General features: G+C 39.2%; 1 protein-coding gene across 2 annotated transcripts in view; it reads right to left on the reverse strand.

Annotated features, from left to right (window-relative positions):
• The window catches only part of cntnap2a (contactin associated protein 2a), a 511,778-nt gene that overhangs the window by 19,272 nt on the left and 465,064 nt on the right, over nucleotides 1-27,442 (reverse strand). For both annotated transcript variants that reach the window (XM_077244572.1, XM_077244573.1), the window contains exons 18-21: nucleotides 23,056-23,292; nucleotides 20,419-20,652; nucleotides 19,070-19,203; nucleotides 4,751-4,844 (exon numbers count right to left, since the gene is read on the reverse strand). In XM_077244572.1, coding sequence (XP_077100687.1) covers nucleotides 4,751-4,844; nucleotides 19,070-19,203; nucleotides 20,419-20,652; nucleotides 23,056-23,292 — 699 coding nt within the window. The remainder of the gene's footprint in view (nucleotides 1-4,750; nucleotides 4,845-19,069; nucleotides 19,204-20,418; nucleotides 20,653-23,055; nucleotides 23,293-27,442) is intronic.

Raw genomic sequence — 27,442 nt, forward strand, 5'->3', positions numbered from 1 at the left:
AAAATTAGATTACATCATAAATAAAAAATATGATTGATAGCCCTAATTAAATTATTACAAATCTGAATGATAAAAGCAATACGCAATACTATGCACAGCAGTACTCTCACCGTGATGCATATACAGTACCTGAAGACAAATGCAAACAAATACTTCAGCCATTTCAAATACTTTTCTCTTCCCCCCAGTCTTAATGTTGATTAATTCCCTAAAACACAATAACAGTCCAGAGACACAGATAGCACACTCAGCTCAATGTCCATTTAGCCTGATTCATGAATACAGTACAGGCTCTGAGAGGATCTTATATCGCTCCTCTGCGACACTCACGAATCCCTGCAGTGTTACCCTGCATCAGCATACAGAGAAAACAACCACCTGAACAACTGCAGAATGTCAACAGCAACATTCCTGTCACAGCGCTCATGAAGTTCACAGACTAACTTTCGTTTTTTTTAGGTCTCCATGTCAACAGTTCTTGTTTAGTATAACAAGCTGTCTTGATTTATTCTGAGCATGTAGGCAAGGCAGACTGAGGTTGCCAGATTATCCACATACTCATTGCCGAGAAACACCTACCTAATAGCTAGACCCTCCCTCCTCCTCCTCATCCGCACACTAACCTCCCAAACCCCACCCTCAAATCCTTCCTGTCGGTTATGTTTCGTGGTGCGGGTTAGCTCAGTTTGTTTTTGTTGCCGTTTTTGGGGCCTGTGGTGTCTGCAGAGACCGCGTTTTTTTACAGTATGTTCAGGGGACAGGCAGCTAGCGGATAGTGAGGAGATGTTTGCTGTATGTGACAAAAAATATTTTGGCCTAAAAAATGCATGATATCACTTAGAGCACCTTTAATTTGCGGGCGTTTTTCTATTTGCATGCGTTTTCTACAGTTGCAGCGAATTGAGCTCTTTCGACCACCGTATTACAGGGGGAGGGTGAACCAACTTTTGGGTTGAGGCTAGATGCGATTCCTCCTTAAAATCATAGAATGAGATGAAATAGTTATGTGTCGCCCATCAACACATCCCTGCATAAGGCATGGCAGCTACTTTGAATAATAAATAAGCCTATTGCCTTACCTTTACCTAATGTAGCAAAACATGCGTTTCCTTTCAATTTTGAATGGCTTATCGCCTAGAAAGAGTGCATAAAAGCGCTCCCTTAATCATTAAGCTGTTACTCGTCTTAATTAATTGCGATCTCACAAAGTTCTGCAAATCGATTAAGCTGACTATACAATAAATATCTTATTTAGCCAACACAATGTCTACACTTTTTTGTTACAAGTTAAAAGAAGGTAAAAGAGTAGCAAAACTCGAGAGCATGCAAGTTATATGTGAATTTGATAACTTGTACCAAAAATATATTTGTAGGGTACTTGTATGCTATGCTAAGTTGAATGTTGAGATTTGCACTCGCAGACAATAGTCACAAACCTGTATTCTGAATTTGAGGCTGCAGACACAAATGTGTAAAACTTCATCACTAAAATACAACGACAGACACAAACTTGCAGTAGGCTACATAGTTGCACTTATTCTTTCATTCATGTTCGCAGTAAACCCACTATTAGGTACTTGCAACTTCTCAAAGTAGCAACGTTTGCTACTCTTTTCGCAATATATTAGATGCAAAACTAACTTGTGCACTTGCAAATCAGTGGTGGCGACGAGAGAAAGGCAGGGAGGGGACAAAAGAGTCGTTTTATTGGTTGGCGCCAAGCCAATGAAATGGGACTTCTTTTGTACGCGTTCGCGATGATGTCACAAAACCTGCGTCCAGTGATATTAAAAGAAATACATACATGATATAATCAAACTCAGTAAACACCATACTAATAATGCATACTATGTACAGACAAGTAGATGAGCCCAGAATATGAACGCAACGCGTTTTCAGTTTTTTACAATCGCTATGACAATTTTTTCACTACTTTCAACAAATTTCCTAAACTCTTAACGCACCAACACACTTACAACACACATTGGCAAAACAGTTATTTTCATGATCAAATTCACACATTGTAAACTAAACTCTAACACTAATTTTCAAAATACAATAATACACTAGCAACAATACACTATGTCTACCAAAACACTGCAAACATGTCTCAAAATCAAATAATTTTTCAAAACACTAACATATGTTCTCGTCCAACAGGAAGATTTAGTCAATCATAGCACAATGTCATAAAAACACTAACATCAGATGGCATTACAGAAACGGCTTTATTTTATATGTGTCAGGTCTGCCCTTATACAACAGACAGTATATTGTATTGATCATAGATTGTGTTTTGCACTGCAGTTTCTTTTAAAGCCTCTCTACATTTTTGTTTTGTTGGGTTTAGGTCTTTTGCTGCAGAAATTCAATAAAAAAAGACCCATCTCAGAGTGCTTTATAGAATGTGCGGTTACTGTAATGAAAAAACGAGGACAGAGACAGAATTGCTGCAATAAATAAAATAAATAAAAATAAATGTATATATTTGCATAATTCAGTCAGCTGTTTCTCAGTAACAATAGAATAAAATACAGGGGATATATTTGTGTTTCAATTCACAATATAAACAGCTGTTTACTTTAGCCTGGGTTAGGTTTAGAACATGGTGTTTTCTGTTCTGACATACAGTGTTAAAGCACTGGTAAATTTGCCAGTAAAAATCCAATGTTTTGGTCTTGTTTGAGCTTGTGTGTAAAAGAAGTTCAAGCATTTTAAATTTGTGTTAATTGTATGCATTTTGTGTTAAAGCAACAAGAAATGTGTTAATAGTATAGCTTACACAGACGGATGTAGTGCTAACTATGTTAAGAGTTTAGGAAATTTGTTAAAAGTATTTGAAAAAATTGTCATAGCGATTGTAAAAAACTGTAATGAGATGTTAAGCATTTCCCCTTCCATAGAAAATACTTAGCTTAATGCAGTGGTACTCAAAGACCAAACTCAGTAAACACCATACTATGTACAGAAAAGTAGATATATGACAAAAAAACAAAAACAAATTTGTGTTCAGGGTGTCACTTAATTAAGGTTGCGAGAGATAGCTTGTTGGAATAGTTGTCCCTCAGTATTTATGACAACAAGTGTGAGTACAGACCAAACCTACTGCCTGTGTTTTATTAATAATGAATAACGAAATTTATGATGTATAACTGAACTGTGTATAATCGTTGGTCCATTAAGCCTCATTAAGCATTTTCTTGGTTTTCTATGGAGGAAAACGCTTAACGTATAATTAAATGCGTTGCATTCATATTCTGGGCTTATCTGCTTTTCTGTACATAGTATGCATTATTAGTATGGTGTTTACTGAGCATATCATAACACAGCATTTTTGCTACCACAGACCCTTTTATCACATTTAAAATTAGCTTTGACGACTGACAGGTCAAAACAGAACATTACAAACTCTTCCTTTCCCTTGCACAATGCGTGCTTCAAAAATCTAGCAGGAAAAGCATATCATCTGGGCGCCTTTCGGACACAAATTTCAACCTACTATGATTTGGGACTAATTCTGGGAGGATAATGCAGGTCCAGACCACAGCTAATGTCAATGCCGTGACGGGACCATGGCAGATCCTCCCGAATACAACAAGTTAAATATTCCATGTCAAACAGTTTGCAGGTCAACCACATACATTGCCTTTAGCAGAATGTGCAGAAAGAGTGTGGCCTATTCATGTGAAAGGGTCTCCAGCCATAAATCATTGATGAGGCAGCTAGGGCAGTGGCCAGACAGCTCATGATTTCAGCATGAGCTGATAAACAGAAAGACAGCCTTCTCTGATAGACACGACTAACAAGACCTGGAGATCACGGGTCTGCGGACAGGAAGAAGATTAGAAGTTTTCTGATGGACAGTCCACCAGATTCGGCTGGGAGATTAAATGTTTTTTTTAATTATTATATATTTTTTAAATTAAAAATATATAAAAAACAACAACCCTGCAGCGAACCAGGTGGATGATGCCAAAAGGTTTTGGGTGTTTGTGTTGCGGGTGTAATTGCCAGACTGAACTGCCTGGTAACAACAGCAGGTCACTTTACTCACTTTACTCTGTTTGCAGGCAGAGCTGAATTGAACATAATGGGGTCTGGATGGGGCCTCATCGGTATTCATTGAAGAAAGTGCATGTCTGCTACATGCTTCTGGGTAAAACACCTTTATGGGATTGACTTAAAGCTAATGACATGTTTAGAGGGCATTCAAGGACACTGTGGACTGGCAGAAGGAAATTATATTCCTGTCTTTCTGTATCCCTAGAGTGCACTGGAAATCAGGAATATCATTTTCTTCACATCCTGAATTGCTACACATTTTGTATCTGTTTCTGCAATAATTTGTTACACTGAGCATGATAAAAATATAATGCTTTTTCTGCACCAGTATAATGCAAATATATGTGAACAAGCATAACAAAGCATATAAAGATTTGCCATACAGTACATGCACCAAAATCATATTTTCACAGAATTGTCTATTAGCACCACCTAGTGGGTGCTCTAAGGCAATACAGATTTTTGATACTATGTTTTCCAACTTCTTTCACAAAAGCACATTCCCTTTTAAGGGTTTGAGTTTTTCTCAAATATTCTATGGATACTATGGAAACTAGGACGTATGCTCTTGTTTTACAAACAAACTCACACATACTATGTATTATTAATAAGGTCAAATAAAAAATATTGAGGCTACATGTTAATCCAAGGCTGAGGGAAAGTTTGCAAAGGAATAGAGGGCACTTACCAAAGACTTTCCCCAGGAAGAGTGACTTGACCAGGGTGAACTGAGTGTGTGAGGCTTCAGGCAGGGTGTAGGTGACAGGAGGATAATGATCCACCTAAAAAAAAAGACAGGTAATATGGTATGAAAATGTGTAGGCCTACTGCTGGTGGTCAAGTACAAAAATGCCCATGCATTTTTCCTATAGTGGGCTATGGTGCCATCTTCTGGCCATACAGTAATTCACTCATTAATAACAGTTAGCCTACTTCTTATATTGAGGCAGTTTTCTGATATGTTACATATTCAAAAATGTAATACATTTTAAATACTGTACTATATAAAATAGATATTAAATCATATTATACTAATTATACAAAGATATATTTTGTCATTTATTTTATAATTCAACACCATTTTAACATGTATTTAATAATACATTATTTTCATACATATAATATTATTATAATTTTGAATATATACAATATCCTTATTATATAATCCTAATCAATATAGGTTGATTTAACTAGTATTATATTTCAAACATTTGCGTCTATGTGTACATTTAGAGTTTAAAAAGTTTAGGGTTCGAACCAGCATTAGTTTAAGGTGTATTCACATATATTTATATTCATAAACAGCCACTTTTATTTATACATTTAAACTTAAGAGTGTCAAAGAATGTAGCTAGATTCAGCATATTTTAAGTAGTATATAGTATACTATTATAGTTTCTATTCATATTTTGAATGCAGCCACACACACACACACACACACACACACACACACACACACACACACACACACACACACACACACACACACACACACACACACACACACACACACACACACACACTTTTTTGGTGACAGCTTTAATTAGCCCGTTACTGCTGATTCACTGGCAGTCCTAATTAGCATGAGGCATCTCAGCTCCGGTATTAAAAAGAATTATATCCGCTAAATTACTTTTTTGAGCTTGAAGATACGGCTGGTCTCTCAGCCTCCTCTGTGTTGTGAAAGTGGCGCTCTCATCACTGCACTGTGCTGTGAATACAAATTAGGCTTGCAGAAAGAAACTGAGGCTCCAACACAATAGCATTTGTCTGACATATTTCAGCTCTAATTTGTTCCACTAATGTGGCGGACTGATAAATGCAAGCATGTTTATTCAGACGCCTCCCAGGTGCACTTGCTGGGTAAATCAACCAGGGAAACCCTCCTTCACCACTACCAGTGGTCTCCAGAACTTATGCAATTGCATTTCTGAATCTCAGAAGACCTTGTGGGCTTGTGTTTCTGCCGCAGCTAATGTGGGAGTGTGTGTTGCTGTTCGTCGACAGGATAATGTGACCAAATTAAATTGCTTTCAACCTGTTTACCTCGAAAACTAATGGGCAGCAGGGATGGAGGGATGACTCGGAGAGAGAGACTGTCCCCTGTGGTGCTGTAGCCCCATTCTGACGGGTCTAGGGCTAATGAGTCCTGCTGTGAGCCTATAATTAATCTCCATCCAACAAGCCACCTATCTGACATGGGCCCCTCCTGCACCGCAGACACCCAGAGAGGGGACACTCGACCTGGGAGGAAACATCCACGTCCCCCTGGGGTGTCCAACAACCTGGGTGATATCTGCAACCCCACTGAGAGAATAACTCAGAGAGTTACAGCAAACAAATACAGGAGATAGAAGAAAAAGGAATAAAAAGATGGAAAAGATAGTGCGAGTGTATGGTTGGGGGTTAATAGACATGAGTCATTCTATTAAATGAGTTCCAGAAAGGTGCATTTTTTGGTCAATTTATGTATGATTTTGAAAAATGTAAAACCTAAATTACTGCTGGCATCCTGTCGATGTCATTTTACGATCAACTGTGTGAAAAAATAAATAAAATAAATAAATGTAAAAGAAAAAGCAAATGAGTTAAATGAAATTAATCATTAAATAATAAATTAACTTTTAAATGCATTCCTCGGGTCTTTAGTGACCCGGGACGTCATTCACTACCCTCCTCATCCTCCTCATTCAGTTATTAAAGTTAGACATCACCTTCTTAGTATTCCTTAAATCAATTCATATTAAACAATATAACAAGGAAAAAATAATAAAATTAGAAAAGACGCCTATTTTCCCATTAATTTTTTGTAAAAATTATAAACAATGATGAAGTGACTTCTGTAATTATTACTCTAATACAGGAGAGTTGTACATAATCGCGACAAGTAGAGATTCATTCGTGTTAAACATAAATATGGGTCGCTAAAGACCCAAATATGTAATAATGATTGGCAAAACATTCATGCATTTAAGAGTTAAATTGAACAGCAAAAAAGCCCCAAAGTAATTAAAATAGTGCAAAAATAGATATAAAATATACAGTTTACCCTCACAAAAATTTGTACAAATAAAACCATACAGTAGAACTCGGCAACTTGTTGTGAACAATGTCACTTCCTCTTCATTACGTCATTTAAAACAGTTTAACAATTAAAACTATTTTAAAAAGTAAAACAATTTAAAACAGTTTTGTTCTCAGTTCTTAGATCAATTTTGAGGTAAATAAGTGGTGTCCCTCAGTGAAGCTGTCACGATCACCAGCTGGAGTGCCCTTGAGAGCCACCAGGGGACACTCCATCACAGACTATTGTTCATCGCAATTCCATCAAAAACTACATCCCCCATAATCCTCTGCCCTGTTTCATCATCACTGATTGTCTACAGCTGTGTATCATTAACTTGTTAGTCCCAGCCTACAGTTTATTCGCTATAAATTAGAAAATGGTAATAAAATATGACAAGTACTCAGAGTCATCAAATCAGTTGATATTTCACTGGTTTTGGACATCCTTTTGTTGAATTAGGTTGAATAGATGTCAGTTGTTAAATTTAAGTACACAATTAAATAATACCAATTTAGGCCATACAATTACCAAGCAATGCTTAATTTTGTTCTGTCTGTGGTGTAAAATGTTGCATTAGCAATTAAAGAAAAAACACTTAAGCAAAACACGGTCAGGTCAAAGTTTCTGAATAATTTTCGGTCCCATTTTACTGGTAGTCCACTGTATGAAGAATTTTGGGGAATAATAAGTGACAGTTTACTTTATTTTGCTATCCTCACTTACATAAATGAACTAGTGTCCTGCTAGTTTCTGAATAATTTCTGGTTTGACTGCGTATATATATATATAAACACCATGTTCACTCCAGGTTGTGACTAGTATTACACTGCATCTCAGAGCGTTATTCCTGGTTTCATGTATCTTGTTTTGTTGGATTTTCTGCCTGTCTCTTGGATTACCCTTTTTGCCTGTGTCTCCTGCCTTCTTGGTTATTTGGACTGTTTGCCTGTGTTTTGACCCATTGCCTACCATTGCAGTTTCTTAACAGATGCCCTTACATTTAAATTTTTTAAAAACTATTTCAAATGAATGATTTCCAGTCAGTGGTTTGTCAGATATAGTGAAAAGGTGGATTAAAAAGCAATGTAGTGAAGGATACACCACATTACTGACCTGATAGAATTGTGGAAAGCCCCAAAGTATTCATTAATCTAAATGAATAATACATCCCTAAATGAAAGAGCGCTCTTTTATTTGCCTTAGGGTTTTAAAAAAAAAATCTTCAAAAACTTCTAAAAGATCAAGTACATCTGTTTGCTGTTATTCTCTTAGTTATGTTTTGACCTTTCACTGTCTGATTCAAAAAGGGTGTGATGTTTCATTCAAAAGAAATATCACAGGCGTGGGTGTCAGGAAAGGTCAGCTGGACCGTTGTTACTGTCTCTCATCTCATATTCCTTTTAAAGCAAGCTCTTTTCTTTATTGGAAAATGCACAGGTGGATAAAACTTGCATTACAAAAATCTAAAATGCAAAATTAAAATATGATTAATCAAAAATAATTTAATATGATGATTTACTATTTTAATAAATAAATATTCCAAAAGAAGTTAATTTTGGTCTGATTTTGTTTGAAATGACGCCAGTGTCAATGAAAGGTTCGGGGCCTTTATCCTTCCCCTGCCAGATGCTGCTTCTGATTGCTTTTAGAGGGAAAATTTGCCCATAACTTAGATCAGTTTTCTCCTTAAAAATAGCATATTCGTAACAGATAGGGCTGTGACGTGGCAGTTTTTTACCACCTCGGTGGTAATGGACCAACTATCGGCGGTTGCGCGGTAGTTGGGGGATTGTTTTGAAATATTTTTTTTTTAAATAAACGAGGCTCAAACATACATTTCGTAACGGACAAGCATGTTTATTTGAGCAATTCCATCAAAGAAACAACACACTACAGCCTGTAAAGCATTTAAATAAATATCAGTAAATAATGGTAATTTAAAGCTGCAGTCCGTAACCTTTCTGGGTTAAAAAACTTTTCTATCCAAAATAATTTTTTGAGCAAGAACATTAACTAACCAGTGTTCAAAACTATCTGCTTGCCGTAGCTCGATTCAAAACGATAAGCTTGTAATAATGTTTTTAATTACAGTGATACTGGTGGATGTCTGTGGGAAATTCGAGCATGTCTTTGCGTCATTACGTCACTTCTGTACACATAAAGAAGGTGTCTCGGCTAGAAGGCTATATTGCGTATGAGTATGTTGGAGGTTGAGATTTATAGCCTTTTCTCACAGCACTTGATATAATTAAATTGATCAATTTGATGGCGGATCCAGAAAGGTTCAAACAACAATCACCAGTGACAACTGGAGATTCACCCATTGTAAAATGGAAAAGACTTCGGAGTGGCTTCAGAAAAAAAGAGACTGCAACCAGGCCCATGCGAAAACAAGGATAAATATCGGAAGGGATTTTAAAAGTAAACTCCGTGTTTTGAGGGGTTCAAAGCGAATGCAGAGGCCGCTTTTTTCTGCTGAAAAGGTAAGACATTTCAATGGTTCAATTATGTAACAGTAGCGCACTTGTTCACTTAATTCATACAGTTAAGGAGTACTGAACTACAGGTAGCCCTAATACACATTAAATGTAGTCACGCAATGCTCATGTTTTTAACATGGAACAATTTGAGAACACAGTATAATTTGCACTTTTTGACGTGATATGATAAGCGATCGTTAGATTTAATCAGCGCGGTTTACTTCAATGCTTTTTTTCCCTTAGTTGGTCAGAACAAAAGTGGATGTTACTTACTTGTTCAGATGACATTTTACAGTGAAAATGCTTACGTTGGTCATACTTCCAAAAAGTAGAATCTGTGATTCCGAATGACGGTATCCACACCGGTGCGGCGATAGCCACACATTCTCCTCAAAACGTACTCGGTTACTAACGTAACCTCGGTTCTCTCTAGAGAGGGAACGAGTACTGCGTAATATCTTACGTTATGGGGAAAACCTCTTTTCCACAAGATATTGAAGCCAAAAATTATCCTTAATTTTGAATTAATATAAAACGCTGTGCAACAGCATGCAGACATAGGCAAGACGGCTTGCGCGCCTATTGGCTGCCCTGCGGCAACAGCAGCAGCCTATCGAGAAAGGCTCTGCGTGACGGATATCCAATGGGGGCATTTCGCACCCATTTCGTCACGTCCCGCCAGAAAGGGCGTGGTCTCGCCCTATAAACATAGCTCGATTAGGCTGGTACAACTGGTTTTCATCGCCGAAGCAAACCAGAGCTGTGTATGCAGTACTCGTTCCCTCTCTAGAGAGAATCGAGGTTACGTTAGTAACCGAGTACGTTCTCTTACGGGAGTATCTCTCGTACTGCGTAATATCTTACGCTATGGGGAACACAATGCAAAACGCCGTGCGTACCGGGATCCGACACCAAAGTCCCAAGGGCAGTAGCCCGTGGCTCATATAGTGCATAATCACAATAGACTCACAGAGAGTCGGAGAAGAGAGTCTGCAAGCATCATTCCCCAAGAAATAGCATCCTACAGGAGCTAGTTATGTTAACAGTGTTTCACGCAGACAGGGTGAACGTGTTCAGCCTGAACTGGGTAATAGTACGGGTTATTCAACACCCATGGAGCTGTTTTATCGCTCAGTGAGCGATGCACAAGCGAAACTCAGCATCTGGGCCGGCACAGCGGTGCAGATAGCACTGAATTCTATACCGACAGAAGCTTGGCTTGTAAGGCGGGAACCTCTAGGTTGTAAAACCTTATATATGTAGACCGCGGCCGTACAGATATCGGTAACCCCACTATACCACGCCCACGATGAGGCCACGCCTCTTGTGGAGTGCGCTCTGACACCCAAAGAACACTGCAGGCCCTTAGAAGTGTAAGCCAGTGCTATGGCGTCGACTATCCATCTGGATAGGCTCTGTTTTGATGCGGCCAGTCCCTTGGAGCGTCCGCCAAACAAAACGAAGAGCTGCTCAGTCTGTCTGAAGACCGACGAACGGGACACATAAGCTCTCAGTGCCCTGACAGGGCAGAGGAGACTCGCATCCTTCTCCTCATCACGAACCAGGAGGGCGCACAGGGAAATAACCTGGGCCCTGAACGGTGTGTTGAGGGATGTGGGCATGTACCCTTGCCTTGGTTTGAGTATGACTTTTGAGCCATTAGGCCCAAACTCCATGCATGACGCGCTTACCGAAAGCGCTTGCAAGTCCCCTACGCGCTTCATTGAAGCGAGAGCTATAAGGAATACCGTTTTGAGAGACAGATGTTTCATGTCTGACAAATGGATTGGCTCGAATGGGGCACCTTTCATGGCTTCCACAACCGTAGAAAGGTCCCACACTGGGACTAAGGGGGGTCTGGGTGGATTCAGCCTCCGAGCTCCCCTGAGGAATCGCACGACCAGGTCGTTTTTCCCCAGTGACTGGCCAGACATCGGTTTTGCAAACGCCGCTATGGCCGCCACGTATACTTTGAGCGTGGATGGGGTTCTGCCCTTGTCCAGCAGCTCCTGAAGGAAGGAGAGCACTTCCGTAACCCCGCAGTCTGCGGGTGAAAAGCCCTGAGCTTGACACCAGGCAGAGAACACTGACCACTTTGAGGAATAGAGCCGTCTAGTAGACGGGGCTCTAGCCTGCGTGATTGTATTTAACACTCCCTCTGGGAGGTTAGCGGGTAACCGTTGATGGCCCATGCATGTAGGGACCATAATTCTGGGCGAGGATGCCAAATCGAGCCCTTTGCCTGAGAGAGCAGGTCTCTCCTCACCGTTTGTCGGCCACGGGGCAGTGCTGGTCCGCCGCATTAGGACTGGGAACCAATTCTGGTTTGTCCAGAGCGGAGCCACGAGTAGCACTGGGCATCCGTTTTCCCTGATTCCCTGATCGGACAGTGAGCGCTTTCTTGGGACGCGAACAGGTCCACCTGCACTCTGCCGAATGTCTCCCACAGCAGTTGGATCGTCTGCAGGTGCAGCGATCATTCCCCTGCTGGGACATTGTTTCTGGACAGCCATAGCATCTTGTCGACTGCCAGCATTTCTAGACAATTTATGCATAGGAGCTTTTCCCTTTCTGACCACTGGCCGAAGAACGGTCTGCCCTCGAGCAGCGCTCCCCATCCCGAGGTGGAGGCGTCCGTGGACACCACCGTCACACTCGAGGGAGTCCCCAGACTCACGCCTGACTGATACCAGTCGGCTATTTTCCAAGGTTCCAGAGCCGAAACGCATTTCATGTCGACCCTGAGGTGAAACAGACCAGAAGTCCATGCCCGGGGTGGAACTCGCACTTTCAGCCATAACTGTAGTGGGCGTATGCAAAGCAGGCCCAGCTGGAGTACTGAAGATGCCGAGGCCTTTTCTGAAACCTTTTGAGCGGGACTATAGAGCCGCGGCAAAGGGTTTCGCGGCGCGCTGAATGTCCAGTTCTCACTCTGGCGGCAGACGTGCTGTCATAGACAGCGAGTCCCACCCTGTTCCCAGAAAAGAGATTTTCTGGCTGGGAAACAGCGAACTCTTCGCCCAATTGACTGTGAGACCCAGATTCTCGAGATGCTCGAGTAATGTGGTTCTGTGTTCTATGAGCTCTGAATGTGATCGAGCTAGAATCAGCCAATCGTCCAAGTAGTTCAAAACTCGCAAGGCCTGAAGTCTCAGGGGTGCGAGGGCCGCGTCCATGCACTTCGTAATTGTACGGGGTGCTAGGGATAGGCCGAACGGTAGGACTGTGTATTGATATGCCTGGCCTTCGAAGGCGAATCTCAAGAATCGCCTGTGACGTGACGCTATTTGTATTTGGAAATAGGCGTTTTTCAGATCTATTGACATAAACCAGTCTCCCTGGCGCACTTGCATGAGGATTTTCCTGGTTGTCAGCATTCTGAACTGGTGCTTCATAAGCACTCTGTTCAGCTGTCGCAGATCTAGAATGGGTCTGAGACTCCCGTCTTTTTTCGGTACCAGAAAATATCTGCTGTATAGCCCCCCTTCGCTCTGAGCCTGAGATAAAGGTTGTATGGCCCCTTTGCTCAGCAGTTTCGCTATTTCGGCTCGAAGTAGATGAGATACTTCGTTGTTTACCGTGGTTCCGACTCGCGCCGTGTAATGGCAGGGACTTCGAGCGAACTGTAGCGAATAGCCTCCTTCTTTAGTGTTTAACACCCATTCTGATACCCCGGGAAGCTTTGCCCACGCATCTGCGTGAATAGCTAAGGGTAGAATGAAATCCGGTCTCTGGCCGCGGCATAGCGGCGGCTGCAGAGCTTCGGTGTGCTGAGACATAAACACTGTGTTTATAGTGTGCGAGGCGGGAGGCACGCCGATCACGGCGGGCAGCCTGGTCGCGCTCGAATTCTCTATGACAGGCTGTGGAGAGAGACGGGACAAACCCCGTGGGGTTGAGCATGTCTGTGAAGGAATGTGGGCGCGGGACGGCGGGCACATTCACTGCACTGAGAACACCGTCGGCTTGTGCTGACCGAATGTGTGTCGGTTTCGTTTTTACAGAAAACGAGGGACATGCATCGTGTAGTGTTTGTGGGCACTGTGTCGTGGGCACATTCACTACATTTTTGCACAATCCACATGAGTCGATGTTATTTGTGCTAGCCCTGAACTGTGGCGGGCTGCGTCTGTGTGTGGGATTGGGCACTGAGACGTGGGCATTCTTACAACACTCATAACACCATCGGCCGTGGCCGGAATACCAGAAAATACACTCTTTTGGGATTTATCTGGGTCGCCGTAAAAATGGCATTTGTGTGCAGGCAAGCGGGCTGTAGTGCCGGCTTGTTTACTGCTAAATACACTGGAACAGTCACATTGTTTGGAACTGAACGAGCGACAAGTTTCGGTGGAGTCTGGCTGCGGCGAGACTTAAACACTGTGGGTCTTAGCTGACTGTATGTGTGTTGCTTTAGTTTTACAGAAAACGTGGCACATGCAGTGTGTAGTGTTTGTGGGCACTGGGTTGTTGGCACATTCACTACATTTAATGGACAATGACATGAGTCGATCTCATTTGTGCGAGCCCTGCACTGTGGCGGGCTGTGTTTGTGTGTAGAAATGAACACTGGGCTGTGGGCATTTTTATTACACTCATAACACCATCGGCTGTGGCCGGAATACCAGAAAATACACTGCTTATATGATTTTTCTGGGTCGCCGTGGAAACGGCATCTTTGTGCAGGCAAGCGGGCCATGGTACCGGCTTGTTTACTGCAAAATACACTGGAACAGTCGTATTTTCTTGGAACTGAACGAGCGAAAAGTTTCGGTGCAAGTCTGGCCGCGCCGAGACTAAATTTTATCTGCTGCGAGACCTGGAATCGAACACGGGTCTCCCGTACGAAGGCTTTGGGTTTCGCCACTGAGCCACAGGGGGAAACGACAAAAGCATAAAATAGCTCGAGCAGATAACAGAGCGTCATCACAGTTTGTGCGTGTTTGCGTTTGTTTGCAGGCGTACGTGTTATACAACAGGCTCATTACTGCAATATTGACATTTTCAGCCGCTCAAACTAAGAGGAGCAGAGAAATGTTTTAAAACAAGAACTATGTTAAAATTTTTTGACATGCAACTAGAAAGGTAGGCTATCTGTCCTACAGCGTTTTTCTACTTTATCACCACAGTAAAGAATGCAAATATAAAAGGCCTAATTAAAAGCGAACCAAGAAAGAAACATTTATAATCCCCTTTGAAAATGGGTGAGATGTGAGTGAAGATTTGGGAAAAGAAACAAGAGATTCCAGGTCCAATGGAATAACTAATGGAATAGTGTTAAATTCGCTGATAATCGGGTGACCAGATCGGAAACCAGAATACAAAGCTGACAAAGTTTAAATTTATGGGCTCACGCACAACTCTCTCTTTCGACATGAATCCAAATGTTTCCATGGCTGCGATGTATCATAACATTTAATTGCTAACCTATTATTTCTTTTTGTAAACAAAGCTTTGTGCTTCACTCATGTCATAATATTCATGTAAAAACCGAATTCCCATACAAAAAATGTGTTTCTGCGGTTGCACTTTACAACAGTGGTGGTGCGGTTATCAAGTTTACTGGCACAGCCATAGAAACAGATTTGGCAAACGATCCAGTGCGTATCTGTGTTTGTGGTCTGGGGAGCCTCAAAGGTTTCTATTTACAACGTGTTTTTTCAGCATTGAGCAATGTAGCCCATCACAAATACATCTGAAGATTTCTTGAATGCAATGACCAATCACACGCGTTTTAGAATCCACTCACTGCTCAAAACGTTTTTGTTTTTGTTCAGTGCTGAGTTCTGGGAAACGCTTCATTTTACAGTACAGTACTTACAGTGTACTTACCTAGAAAGTACTGGGTAATATAAGTTAGGTACATGGGTTAAGGTTAGGTTTAGGGGTAGGTTCAGGGTTAGTACCTAGTTATTACCCAGTTATTACCCAGTTATTGTAATTACTATAATAATAGTATGTACATGGGAAACAGGACTGTAAAATGAAGCGTTACCGAGTTCTGCACGCTCACAAATCATTTAATTATAACAAACGAAGTGTAGACATGATGTAAATAAATGATTCATTGTGCAGTGTAGAGAGCTTAATTGATTATAACAGAACTTTGTGAAATGGCGATTAACCTAAATGAATGACAGCTTTTTTAGTGATTATAAAGGGAGCGCTCTTTCTGCCATGACAAATCACGCAGGCGGTAGCCTATGCTTACTTTTCTGTTGAAATTAACAATGGTTTGTGAATGTAGATGATTTAATAAGAAATACTTTATCGAGAGTGTTTATGCTGGGATTTGTAGGTTGTTGCTAGGCGATACGTAACTTTAAACTATTTCATTGAAATTTCATGAACGTACTGAAAAAAACAAAAACAAAAACGTACTGAAAAAAAAACATTGTTATTGTTGAAAAAGTATAGTGGATAATTGGACATGAATAAAAGTTCACCCAAGTTCATGTTATTTGTCAATTCCAACAAAACAATAGGACGTATCTGTAATTTTGAGGAACCAGCCATATACACACGTTGGGATAATTAAAAAGAACTCATCAGACTTGGAAAAATATAACAGCTATCTGTAGGATCTCTGCCTTCAATTTATACTTATTCATGATCTACCTTAAGATTAACTGCTTGATTGCCATGCAGTGTGCGCGCGCACATGAGCAGTGCTAAAGGACATTCAACACACAGCTATACACACAACAAAGTAAAGGAGAGCTGCTCCTTGTGCCATAAACCCACACACATAAACCCCTCACACGCATAGGTCATTGTGTGAAGGATGGCTCTGGGTTTCTATTTGCTTCAATGTCAGTGGGGTTCCCAGGGGCCATAAAGACAGGGTTAAAGGCCTATGGTTTTCTCTTCTCTCTATATATTTCACCCCATGCCAGATTTCTAGCTCTGGTCTGCAGGATCTCGGGCTTGGAAGAGCTATGTCGCAAGAAATAAGGCAGAATTACAGAGAGCTACAGCCCATCTTTAAGCCTCATGCCCACGGGCTTATCTGTGCTGTGCCTCATCCGTCCAGACAGCAGGAATTTGATTATTTGATTTAGGAGCCCAGAACAGACCAGGACCCAAAGACACAGCCTGACCAGAGAGAGAAAAGCATCAAGACAACAAAGCCCACAATTTTGCTGACAAGGTCAGTATATCTGACATGATCTTTGCACCTCTGTCATTCAATATTATTCTCTTGGCACATGTCTTACAGCGATGGTGAAGGGGGAGAAGGGTCTCGGCCAGCACAATTGAGCCTTTGACATGGTTTTGAACGTTCCTGATCCTTCTGTAGTTAATTTTGATCACTTATCCTAAGATTCAACTTGATTTCACCACAATTTCTACTGATCTGGGGTGGTAGCGCTCATGCTTCCTGTGATCTTGATCACTCCTTTATCATCTTTATCTTGATGAATACACTGCTTATCGACCACACAAGATGCTGCGTGTTCCGCCATTTAGGATATAATGAAATCTACTACAGTGTACCCAGAGTCTCAGTTCAGGGATCAATAGAGGCTTTCAATTATCTTGTTTCTGTACTGCAGTTGGGCCTGTGAGACTAATGCTTTCTGTACACCTAAAGACTTTGAAAAGATTTAGAAAAGACTTTATAAGATTATCAGCTCACATCTAAAGACTTGGGTTCACAGTTTTTAGTCTCAGACTAAAGACTTGCGATAATATCAAACATGTTTGATATGAAAGACTAGAGAAAGACTGGCATAAATCGGGTCGCCGACTGCAGGTTATCACCTCACATTTAACGATCGAGACGACGGGAGCGCACCGAGACTCCAGTAAGATTCCTAAAGACTGCCGGTCTTTAATCTGGGACTGTGAAAATCCTTTGGTGTACGCCCGGCATAATGCAGTGCATCCTGGGTAACAGACATGGCACACATTCACTCACATACCCGCATATTTAACATGTGAGTTCTGTCCCTAAACAATGAAAAGCAACCTATATAGGCAACAATTTTGGGCATCATTCCACAATCTTAAAAAATAGTAAATTTTGATTAAAATCTAGAAATAATGAATATTATTTTAATTATAACTATGTAACTGTAATATTAATAATTTAATTAAATACAAGAAAGTATCAATAGAATATAGTTTAATAGTTTTTATGCATTTAGCAGCTGCTTTTAGTCAAGCGATTTATAATAGACTTACAATACAATAGTTTCTAAATCAAAACCGAAACTTTTACTTTATATGTACTGTATAAGCTATATACCTGTATTTGTTTCCATTTTATTACTGGCTCTTTACCTAATATATGTCAAGTTGTGGTGCAGGCAGAAGACGAGGGAGAATAAAAAAGTTACAATGCAAACTTTTACTAACAATATCATTCAAACAGGTACGTACAGGCAGACGGTTCACACACACTTAGTAGGATGGAGAACAGACAATGAACAAGGCAACACACAGGGCTTAAACACATGGGGAAACAGATCAGGTAAACGAGACACAGCTGACAAGACTAACGAGGAAACAGGTGAGACAGATAAACTAATGAGGGTTACCATGGAAACAAATGAGTGGCGAGAAAGCAGAACAAAGGAAGACATGTGACTAATGAAAATAAAAAACAAACACTGACACGTGACAATATATGTATAAGCAATATATTATTTATTTCATTATTACGAATATAATTTTATCATAACAAAATAGTTTTATTATTATATAAAAAATAATAATTTAGTAGGTAACACTTTACAATAAGGCCTCGTTTGTAACATTAGTTAATGTTTTAACTAACATGAACTAACAATGAGCAATACTACTATTTCAGTTTTTTAAAATCTTTGTTTATGTTAGTTAATAAAAATAAAGCTGTTCATAATTTGTTCATGTTAGTTCACAATGCACTATCTAAAGTTAATAAAGACAACTTTTGATTTTAATAATGTTCTAGTAAATGTTGAAATTAACATTAAAATAGATTAATAAATGCTGTAGAAGTGCAGTTCAATATTATTTCTTTTTAACTAAAGTAGTTAACTAATGAAACCTTATTGTAAAGTGTTACCATTTAATTTAATAAATAAAATATCAATATAATAGTGTTCTATAATATAGTTCCTAATTCAAAATATACTTTTACCTAATAGCTATATATATAGTTTTATAAACTATATATATATTTTTGTGATTATTACAGTATTGAGTTATTAGCTTAGCAACATGTTAACATCCACTTTAATTGTGAAATAGTGAGTGTTAATAGATTTTTTTGTGCAGGTTAGTTGTCTTTGTGGAGCGTTTCAAACCAATCCCTTTTGAAGTTTCATTTAAATTAAGATGCTGCTCTAGAAAGTGCCTAGTGGATAGTGAGGAAGCTGACTAGCTAACTACTGTATTATTGGATCAGTATTTTAATACATTTGACCATTGATACTTCTTGTAATGTTGTGTGGGGTCTCATGTGTTTTCCCACCTGAACTTCTATGTCTCTCTCCACCCGGGAGATGTTAACGGTGTGGGGCTGCCCGTTGGCCAAGTTCCTCTGGTCAATATCAATGGTGAAGGGTTCTCTGAGACCACCCAAGTTGTAGCGCAGCTGCAGGGTACCTGAGTGAAACGGGGTGAGACAATAAGACCACGTTTATCCAGAGCTCAATCATCAGTTGAGCTCAAACATCACTTCTTCTGACTGGCATAACTCACCTACACTGCACACTGTGCAACGGCCCTACATGCTGCAGGGAAGAGCAGAACCTCATTTGGGTTACAGCACAGGCCAGCAAGATACATTTGCTCAGAGGCTACAGAGTAAAATTCGATTTTTTTTTAAAGAATAAGCATCACCAGTCTTGTGTGTCCACTTTAGGTTTTATGGGATGGTGTTTAACGAAAATGCCGTGCTACAAATTAAACAACGGTACATCTGAGTCATTGAGTTTAATGTGAACTCGTGTCCCTGAAGGGAATGAGGGTCTTTTTTTAAACACCAGATGCATTTTACTTTTAAACTCTAAATAAAATGGATCACAGTGTTGTGCCTATGCCAAAAAAACAGGAATGTAATTGCCTGCTCTTTGCCATTTGTCATATAATTAGCTTTTGCTGTTGCGCCTCCACTTCAAAAAGCAATTCAGCCTTCTGCAATAAATTCTCCTTTATTATTACAGTGCAGTTTCAGAACTGCTGTGGAACAATCGTACAGACATATGTGTATTGCATCAACATCCATACTTAATGATGAACTGCAAAGACAAACCAGGTGCCATGCAATAGGTTTGCAATTTGTCCATTCCTATTGAAAGCAACAGTGTTGTGCAATAACAGCTAATCAGAACATATACTACACATGCGTCATCACTACTACACACCACTTATGCCACTGGTCCTGCCTTTTGTCCACACAGAGCGCGTTCCCGGACTGATCCTAGCAATGTTACTACGTCCACATCCCAGAATCAATCCCGGGATTTGTTTGCATTCACACAGAAGGCACTCTAGAACTTTTAAGGCAATTTTATAGGATCAGCGTGAAAGGGGCTTATGACTTTCCACAAGAGCAAAAAAATATTGAGAGATTCATTACATTGGCCAGAATACAGGCAAATGTCAAAATTTGCTGTCACTCCTTCAGGCCAAGGTAAATTAACGCGAAGTATAGTGTTATAAATGTACATACATAAAAAAAACCTAAAATATAAAAAACGTTTTTAACGATTTCCACAACTATGAAAACGCATCATCACAGTCAGTGAAAAGGGTCTTTGGATCAATGAGATTTCAGCCGTTTATCTCATCTTCACAATGCCTCCAACAATCTCTTACCATTGTGATGGAGCACCACGGCCATGTAATCCTGGGTCTTTGAGCTGACATAGACCAGAAGGCTGGGAGAAGTAGAGGTGCTAAAGCTGAAGGTCAGGTCTTCACGTGTCAAGTTGGTCTCGATGGGCAGGTTGTGGATTACGGTCTTCTCATCCAGGCTGGAGGCGGCAGCCACCACTTCAGGAACCAGACTATACTTGACCAGTGTTCCCGCCTCAAAGAAACCACCAACGTCTGGAAAAGAATGAGGTGTTTCTTCAGACGATATTGACATTTAGGCAACATTCTTGTTGGCCCTAGAACAACAATTCTTATAAACAACCATATTTGAGGGTTAGGTTTATTATATAAGTTTGGACTATGGCTGAGCGAATACAATCATAAATTGCATGGATACTTTTTAATTTATGTACAGTACACCGTTGCTTAAAAAAAGTTTGGGATCAAAAAAGTAAAACTGTAATATTGTGAAATATGATTACAATTTAAAACAATTTAAAACACTGAATATATTTTAAAATGTATTCATGTGATGGCAAAAGCTGAATTTTCAGCATTACTAGCATTATTAGTTTATAAAAAAACAGAATTCACTTAAAACAGAAGTCTTTTGTAATGTTATAAATGTCTTTACTGTCTATATATACAGTATACATATATACAGAGAGAGATTATTAGCCTGGAAAAGGGAAGTAAATATATATATATATATATATATATATAGAGAGAGAGAGAGAGAGAGAGGGGGAGAGATTCTTAGCCTAAAAAAGTGAAGTGAAGTGCACAAATGAGATTGTGACATTATCCAGTGCCTCAAAAATATGAATTGTATTGTAAGGTGATACCTAGTTCTAGAGTTAAAATTATGACTCTTTACTGGAATGCTGTTTGAGGACCAACAAAAGATGTTTAACCCTGAACACATCATACTTCTGGCAAAATCACGGCCACCATTCAATAAATGTACACTGGAAATGTGTAAGTGATGTCTGGCGTGGCCATCTGCAGGAAAGGGCAAGGAAACTGACATTACTGACATGTTTTGTATTCATGAGGGGCTTCTTCAACAGCTATAAAACCAAGAGGACACTTTCCTATTACCTTTTTACTTGAGGGGGAGAACAAAGGTCCTTACATGGATCGTTTAACCCGACTGCTAGGACGTGTGTGCAAGTGTGTGTAGATTTGTCTTACACACAAGCAGAATAAACAACACAGGATTTGTTGCATATGGGGTGGAACAGGGAGAACCATGGGAAATCAACATGGGTAATGAAGTAAATACACACAAGGGTAAAAAGAGAGTGAACGAACATGACAATGTGCATCCGCACCGAATATCTCATGTACACAGAGGGGAGGCGGGTTTATCTGCTATTCATGGCATTCTCTCATTCAGGCGTTTTACCCCTGGGAACAAAAACGCTAAGTACAAATGAGCTTTGTACAAATGCTGTATCGGGAGCAGGAAGGAAATCAGTGCAGTGACTATAGATTGGTTTAATTATTTGCTGCGAGGCCCTTGAGTAATCTTTACATTTCTTTCAGGCTGGACTGTAGGATTCAGATACAACAGAGACAGAATCACCATGTTTTAGTAGCACTGGTTCAAAAGCCTCGACATAGCGGAAGCATGAAAAGCAGGGCATGGAGGGTACAGATGATAAGAATTACAGTTCTGTGATGTGTTCTGAGGACCAACAACTTTACAGGTCCTGAAGTGGATCCTTTATCTAATGAACTACTACTGGTTTAAAGTCGCAATGAAACAGAAGTAGTGACAGATCTTTTCTTCAGTATTGTTACGTACGACTTACTATCATCTGTGGAACATAAAAGAAGATCTGTTTTCTTTTAACATACAATAGTATTCAAGGGTGTCCAAAACAACACTTTAACTGCGTTGAGTATCATTGTATGGAAAAAATAAATCTTCTTTTGTGTTGAGGATGAGGATGAGTTAATGATGACACAATTAATGTTTGGGTGAACTTACCATTTAAGTCCAGAAAAAAAAACACTAAATAGCATATAGATGTGAAAAGAAATGCATCACATCCATGGCTACGAATCCAAGTGAAGCAGTACAGAGAAGAGATTCCTCTTCCTGGAGTGAAAGAGTATTGGGCCACAGATGTAAGGCAGCCTGTGGGAGCAATTGCACTGATCCAGAGGCAAAAAATCTGAGAGAATTCGATATTGACTGCAATACCCTAGACGGCACAAGTAAATATGTGTAAAATGGAAATGTGAGTTAAATTTCTTGCAATTACAAGGTTCATGCATATTTAAAACGAAAGGAGATGTTGAAAGCTAAGGGCAACTATCCGAGTCTCTAGCTCGTAGCAAGTCGCCATCTTTAAACGGAGGGCATGCTGTATTTGATGGAGGTCTTGACACAGAGCATGAACTACAGAAAAGGCCTGTTCATGTCAGCAATGCTATTACTATATTCAAATGCAGGAGGCGGGGCTTAAATGCAAAGAGTAGCTCTCAGTGATTCCCACCAATTTGATTCCAGACACATTCAGTCTGTAATGTACAAGTTTGAAGTTTACAGAACAAGTTGTTCAGAGTCATATCTCTGGTTAAGGTAAACTTCACAGAAAAGTTTTAATTTGCATTATGCATACTGACCTTTCGAACAGAAAGGCCCATCATAAGCGGTGGTGGTGCAGTCACAGGAATAGCCGTTGTATTTCTCCATACACTTGCCGCCATTACGGCAATACATCCCAAAACTGGTGCAGTGACCGGAACAACCAGGCTTTACACCAGGAGTGACTTTTGCCCTCTCTTCTAAGTCAAGCGTCACCCCGTTCATCTTCAGAGAGCGGATGCATCCGAGAAATCCTCTCTGACCTCCTGCGGCACCTAGATGGGAGATCGAAACAAAAGACTAGTCAATATTCCACTTGAAAATGGTCTTAATAAAAGCATAAGTGGCTCAACAAAATGACTTAATCATTTTCATAGCAGGCTCAACAACAAGCTTGAAAACAACAGGTTAAATGAGAGACATTAAGTCTCAGCCAATAGTTGAACCCCTTTTGGCACGTTTCATTCATTATGGTATGGACCATTCAATACAATAGACCTTGGAGAAATTAGACACCATTAGAGTTTCACTTCCAGGAGAAAATAAACATTCACCAATTGCTCATTGTTGTGCCCGGACATCTTTTCATTATAGGAAACTGCCCAGTTAAACAGAAATCATACAGTCATTTGCTAGATTAATACTAGATTAATGATAAATGTCCTGGTAGGATGCATCAATTATTTACTAATGGTAAATAATAAAAGCAGACCCACAAGTAAAAACGTACTACAATTTATCAAGCTGCCAATTGACAAAAGCTTTATCAATTCCTCCAGAGAAATTATATGGATTGGAGTATCTATAGATTAGAGACATTACAGGTTGCTTAATCTTTATAGAATAAGAAAACATGTGACGTTTTCAAAGCTTTCTAAACTCAATTTAACTCAAACTCGCATTAACAGGGGACTTTTAATTGAGATGGTGACCTGGTTGCCTATTTAATACAAAACAAACTCAATGAATCCTATGCTAATAAACCTGAGCGAAACTCTTATCATCAAATGTACAGTAAATATGCTGTACTATTATAAAAATGAAAGACACAATGTCTCATGTTTCAAGGACGAACACAAGATAAACACACAAACACATTTTAATTAGCATTTTTATTTATAACTCGTCGCATGATTGTTCCAACTGGATTCATGTAACTTAGTAGGCGTTTTCTTCTGTCCTTGTTTGTTACTGAAAAATATTTTTAACGAGCATTGTTTTAATAAACACAAGATGTGTTTTAACATTGGAAAGTACATCATGAATATATGAGTAAGGAAAGAAGCTGTTGTGTCAAGCTGTTAAAATCCTTCTGAAGTTCACTGCCTCCATCTCTGATGAGCCCTGAATTGAAAATTATTTTCTAATGAAACCGTAATGAATTTGCATATTACATTTATTAGACCATCCTGCCCAGTGGAATATTTTTTCTGCTTTTACCTTTGTGTTGTACAGGCTGTTTGTAGCCTTATATTGCAGCAAAAGTTCACCTGTACAAAATATCACAGAGAGATTGACAGACAGACAGATACATAAACAGACGGATAGATAGATGATAGATAGATAGAGAGACAGGCAGAAAGACAGAGATATAGATAGATAGACAGACAGACGGATAGATAGATGATAGATAGATAGAGAGACAGGCAGACAGACAGAGATATAGATAGATAGATGATAGATAGATAGATAGATAGATAGATAGATAGATAGATAGATAGATAGATAGATAGATAGATAGATAGATAGAGAAAACTAGACTTTTTGTTTGGGTACATTTTACGAAAAAGTTACCTACTGTCCTGACAGGCCTGTGATGCTGGCTTCCCTTTGGAGAACCAATACCGCCCAGACGTGCAAGCAATGAAAGAAAGAAAAATAATACCAAAATATAAAATAATAAAAAATAATAATGAAAAATAAATCTATATTATAGAAAAAATCATGCAGTTATGAGAAACTTAATGCATAATCAATGCTAAGCTTCAAAGAGAACACAAAAAGAAAATATATGGCAAGAAACATGAAGAAAAATTAATGTAAACACTGAATACTGACATATGCATATTAAAATACCAGGAACTAATGCAAACATGTTAGTGGCTGTTAAATCAAAGGTCTGCTTGTTATCTGAGATGAAGAGAAAGACAATGAAGAATGAGCAAGCATTTAATCCTCCATTAAATATAATAAGGCCACTATAAATGCAAAACAAATTCAAATAGACACAAGCATCCATGGGTGAAAGGAAGTAGAAAGCAATCTGCTTTATCAATAAATTATGGCATTGGACTAAATGGTGCTGAAGAAGTGAGCTTGATGGAGCAATTCATAAGCAGAGGAGAGGAGGCCAGAGAGAGGCTTGGCAGATCTGGACATCTCCACACCTGCCCACTCTGCAGATATACTGTATACCAGTTAGTTTTCCCACTGAGGGTCAGGGACTAAAGACTGAGAGCTGCTCTCCGCAAACACTCACATCAACATTTTACATTTCTACTTAAACAATGGACAGGGATTAGACAACCTTTAACATTCATTTGTACTGCAAGGCTCATTACACCTAACCCTAGTGTGCTTGATAATGAAATTGAAATGGCAGCCCAACATTCTTATGATCCAAGTGTAGAATAAGAATGAAAATTTCATGTGCTCCATGGACAACATGCAAATGAGACCTAGAGAGGGTTATGGCTTGGGCTGGGCAATATATTGAATATTAATCCATGATTTGGCTGGGTACAAAGAAATATCACATGCTCAAAGTCTAGTGTGACCTTCTCTTTCAGCTGTACTTGTTTCAAGATCCAATTTTTGAATACCATCTAATTTAAACTTCAGTGAAAAAGAAGCCGCAAGAGTTGGTAAGATTTATTTATTTCCATGAATCAGTTCCCACTATCCATTTCAATACAAAAGTCAAAGCACGTATGTGTATATATATATATGCAATTTTTTTAATGTGTCCCTGTTACAGTGTAATTATACATTTAAGTACTGAGTAATATTAATTAACTACATGTAGCCTATACTATAGGGTTAGGGTAATATTAGGGTTTGGTTTAGGGTTAGTTGCATGTAATTATGTCTAATTTATAGTTATTACTATAGTAAATACATGTAACATATGTAACAAGGACACATTAAAATAAAGTGGTACCAATATTAGAAAATTGTAGGTGAATATTGATGATGATTATTGTTTTGCTGTACTGAAATCAAATAATTAAACATTCAATCCTTTAGGTAATTTAGAAAAAAACAAAAAAATTTAGAGTCATTTTTAAGATCACATGTTGGAGAGTGTTTATAAAACCTAAAATCATTGTAAAATTATATTTTTTGTATTTATAAGTAATACATTTTAATAAGTTAAAAATTAAAATACAATTATAGTACAAACATTATAATTCTTATTAATAATATACCTGTATAGTTCCTGTGTTGGAGAATTTTGCTTTACAAAATCAATTAATAAGTTTGATATTAATCAAAACTTGAGCTTTCAGCTCATTTTTGGATACCTGGAATTTTTTCTTGAATTCAAACTTTAAATACACAAGCTTGACAAGTTTTCTAAAAGCTTTCTCAAGAGAGCTATAGGGAGGCATTATCTTCCTCTTTCTTAATGAGCGTCAAAGTCATTTGTTGAAAAGAACAAGTCAAAGCCAAAATAGCACAATGAAAGCACAAAGCTGTTCTGTTCAAGAGATAATTGCCTCATGAATGACACAGCTTTTTCACACTTTTAGAGCCATAAAAAAAACCTCCTTGCTAATGTTAGCATAGAACACATGAAACCATTATTAGTCACATTCCCTGCTGTGCCTGAGACATTTTTCAGCCATATTTAGTGAAACCCATTTTCAACTTCCATTTCTTTACAGTGGACTTTTTTATACTTTGGAGGTGAATAGGTTCCCCAGGGTTCCATGTCATTAAGTGCAGGTTTTAACAGCTACACCTGCATTTAGACTGCTGACTATACTTTCAGACACACAAGAACATAGAGCGCTGTGCTCAAGAATTCAGAGAAACAGCTGATTTCTCAGCAAAAACAGCAAGAGAGAGAGTGAGGGGAAACAAATGTGAGAAAGTGAAGAGAGAGAGAAGAGAGAATAATTCAAACTCAAAAGAACAGCTAAGAATGGAGAGATTCAGGAGAAATTGAGCCTTTTTTGAGTTCACTAAAACAAAAAGTTTCCAAAAGTGGATTTTCACAGCGATTCTGTAGAAGAACCATTTTTGTCATAGTATATTTTGGAGAACAAAATTACCACCCAATCACAATTCGTTATCGATTAATTGCTGTTAATGAAGGCGGGAAATTAGAGATCGTGGAGGAGATCTATTCAGATGCGAAGATGTCAAAGAAGCTTGTGTACATTTATCAAGTGTGTGATGTGGTGTCCTGAATGAAAAACA

The sequence above is a fragment of the Siphateles boraxobius genome, unplaced genomic scaffold (assembly GCF_051911475.1).
Source record: "Siphateles boraxobius isolate OS27281-9 unplaced genomic scaffold, OSU_SipBor_1 26, whole genome shotgun sequence".
Classification (NCBI taxonomy): domain Eukaryota; kingdom Metazoa; phylum Chordata; class Actinopteri; order Cypriniformes; family Leuciscidae; genus Siphateles; species Siphateles boraxobius.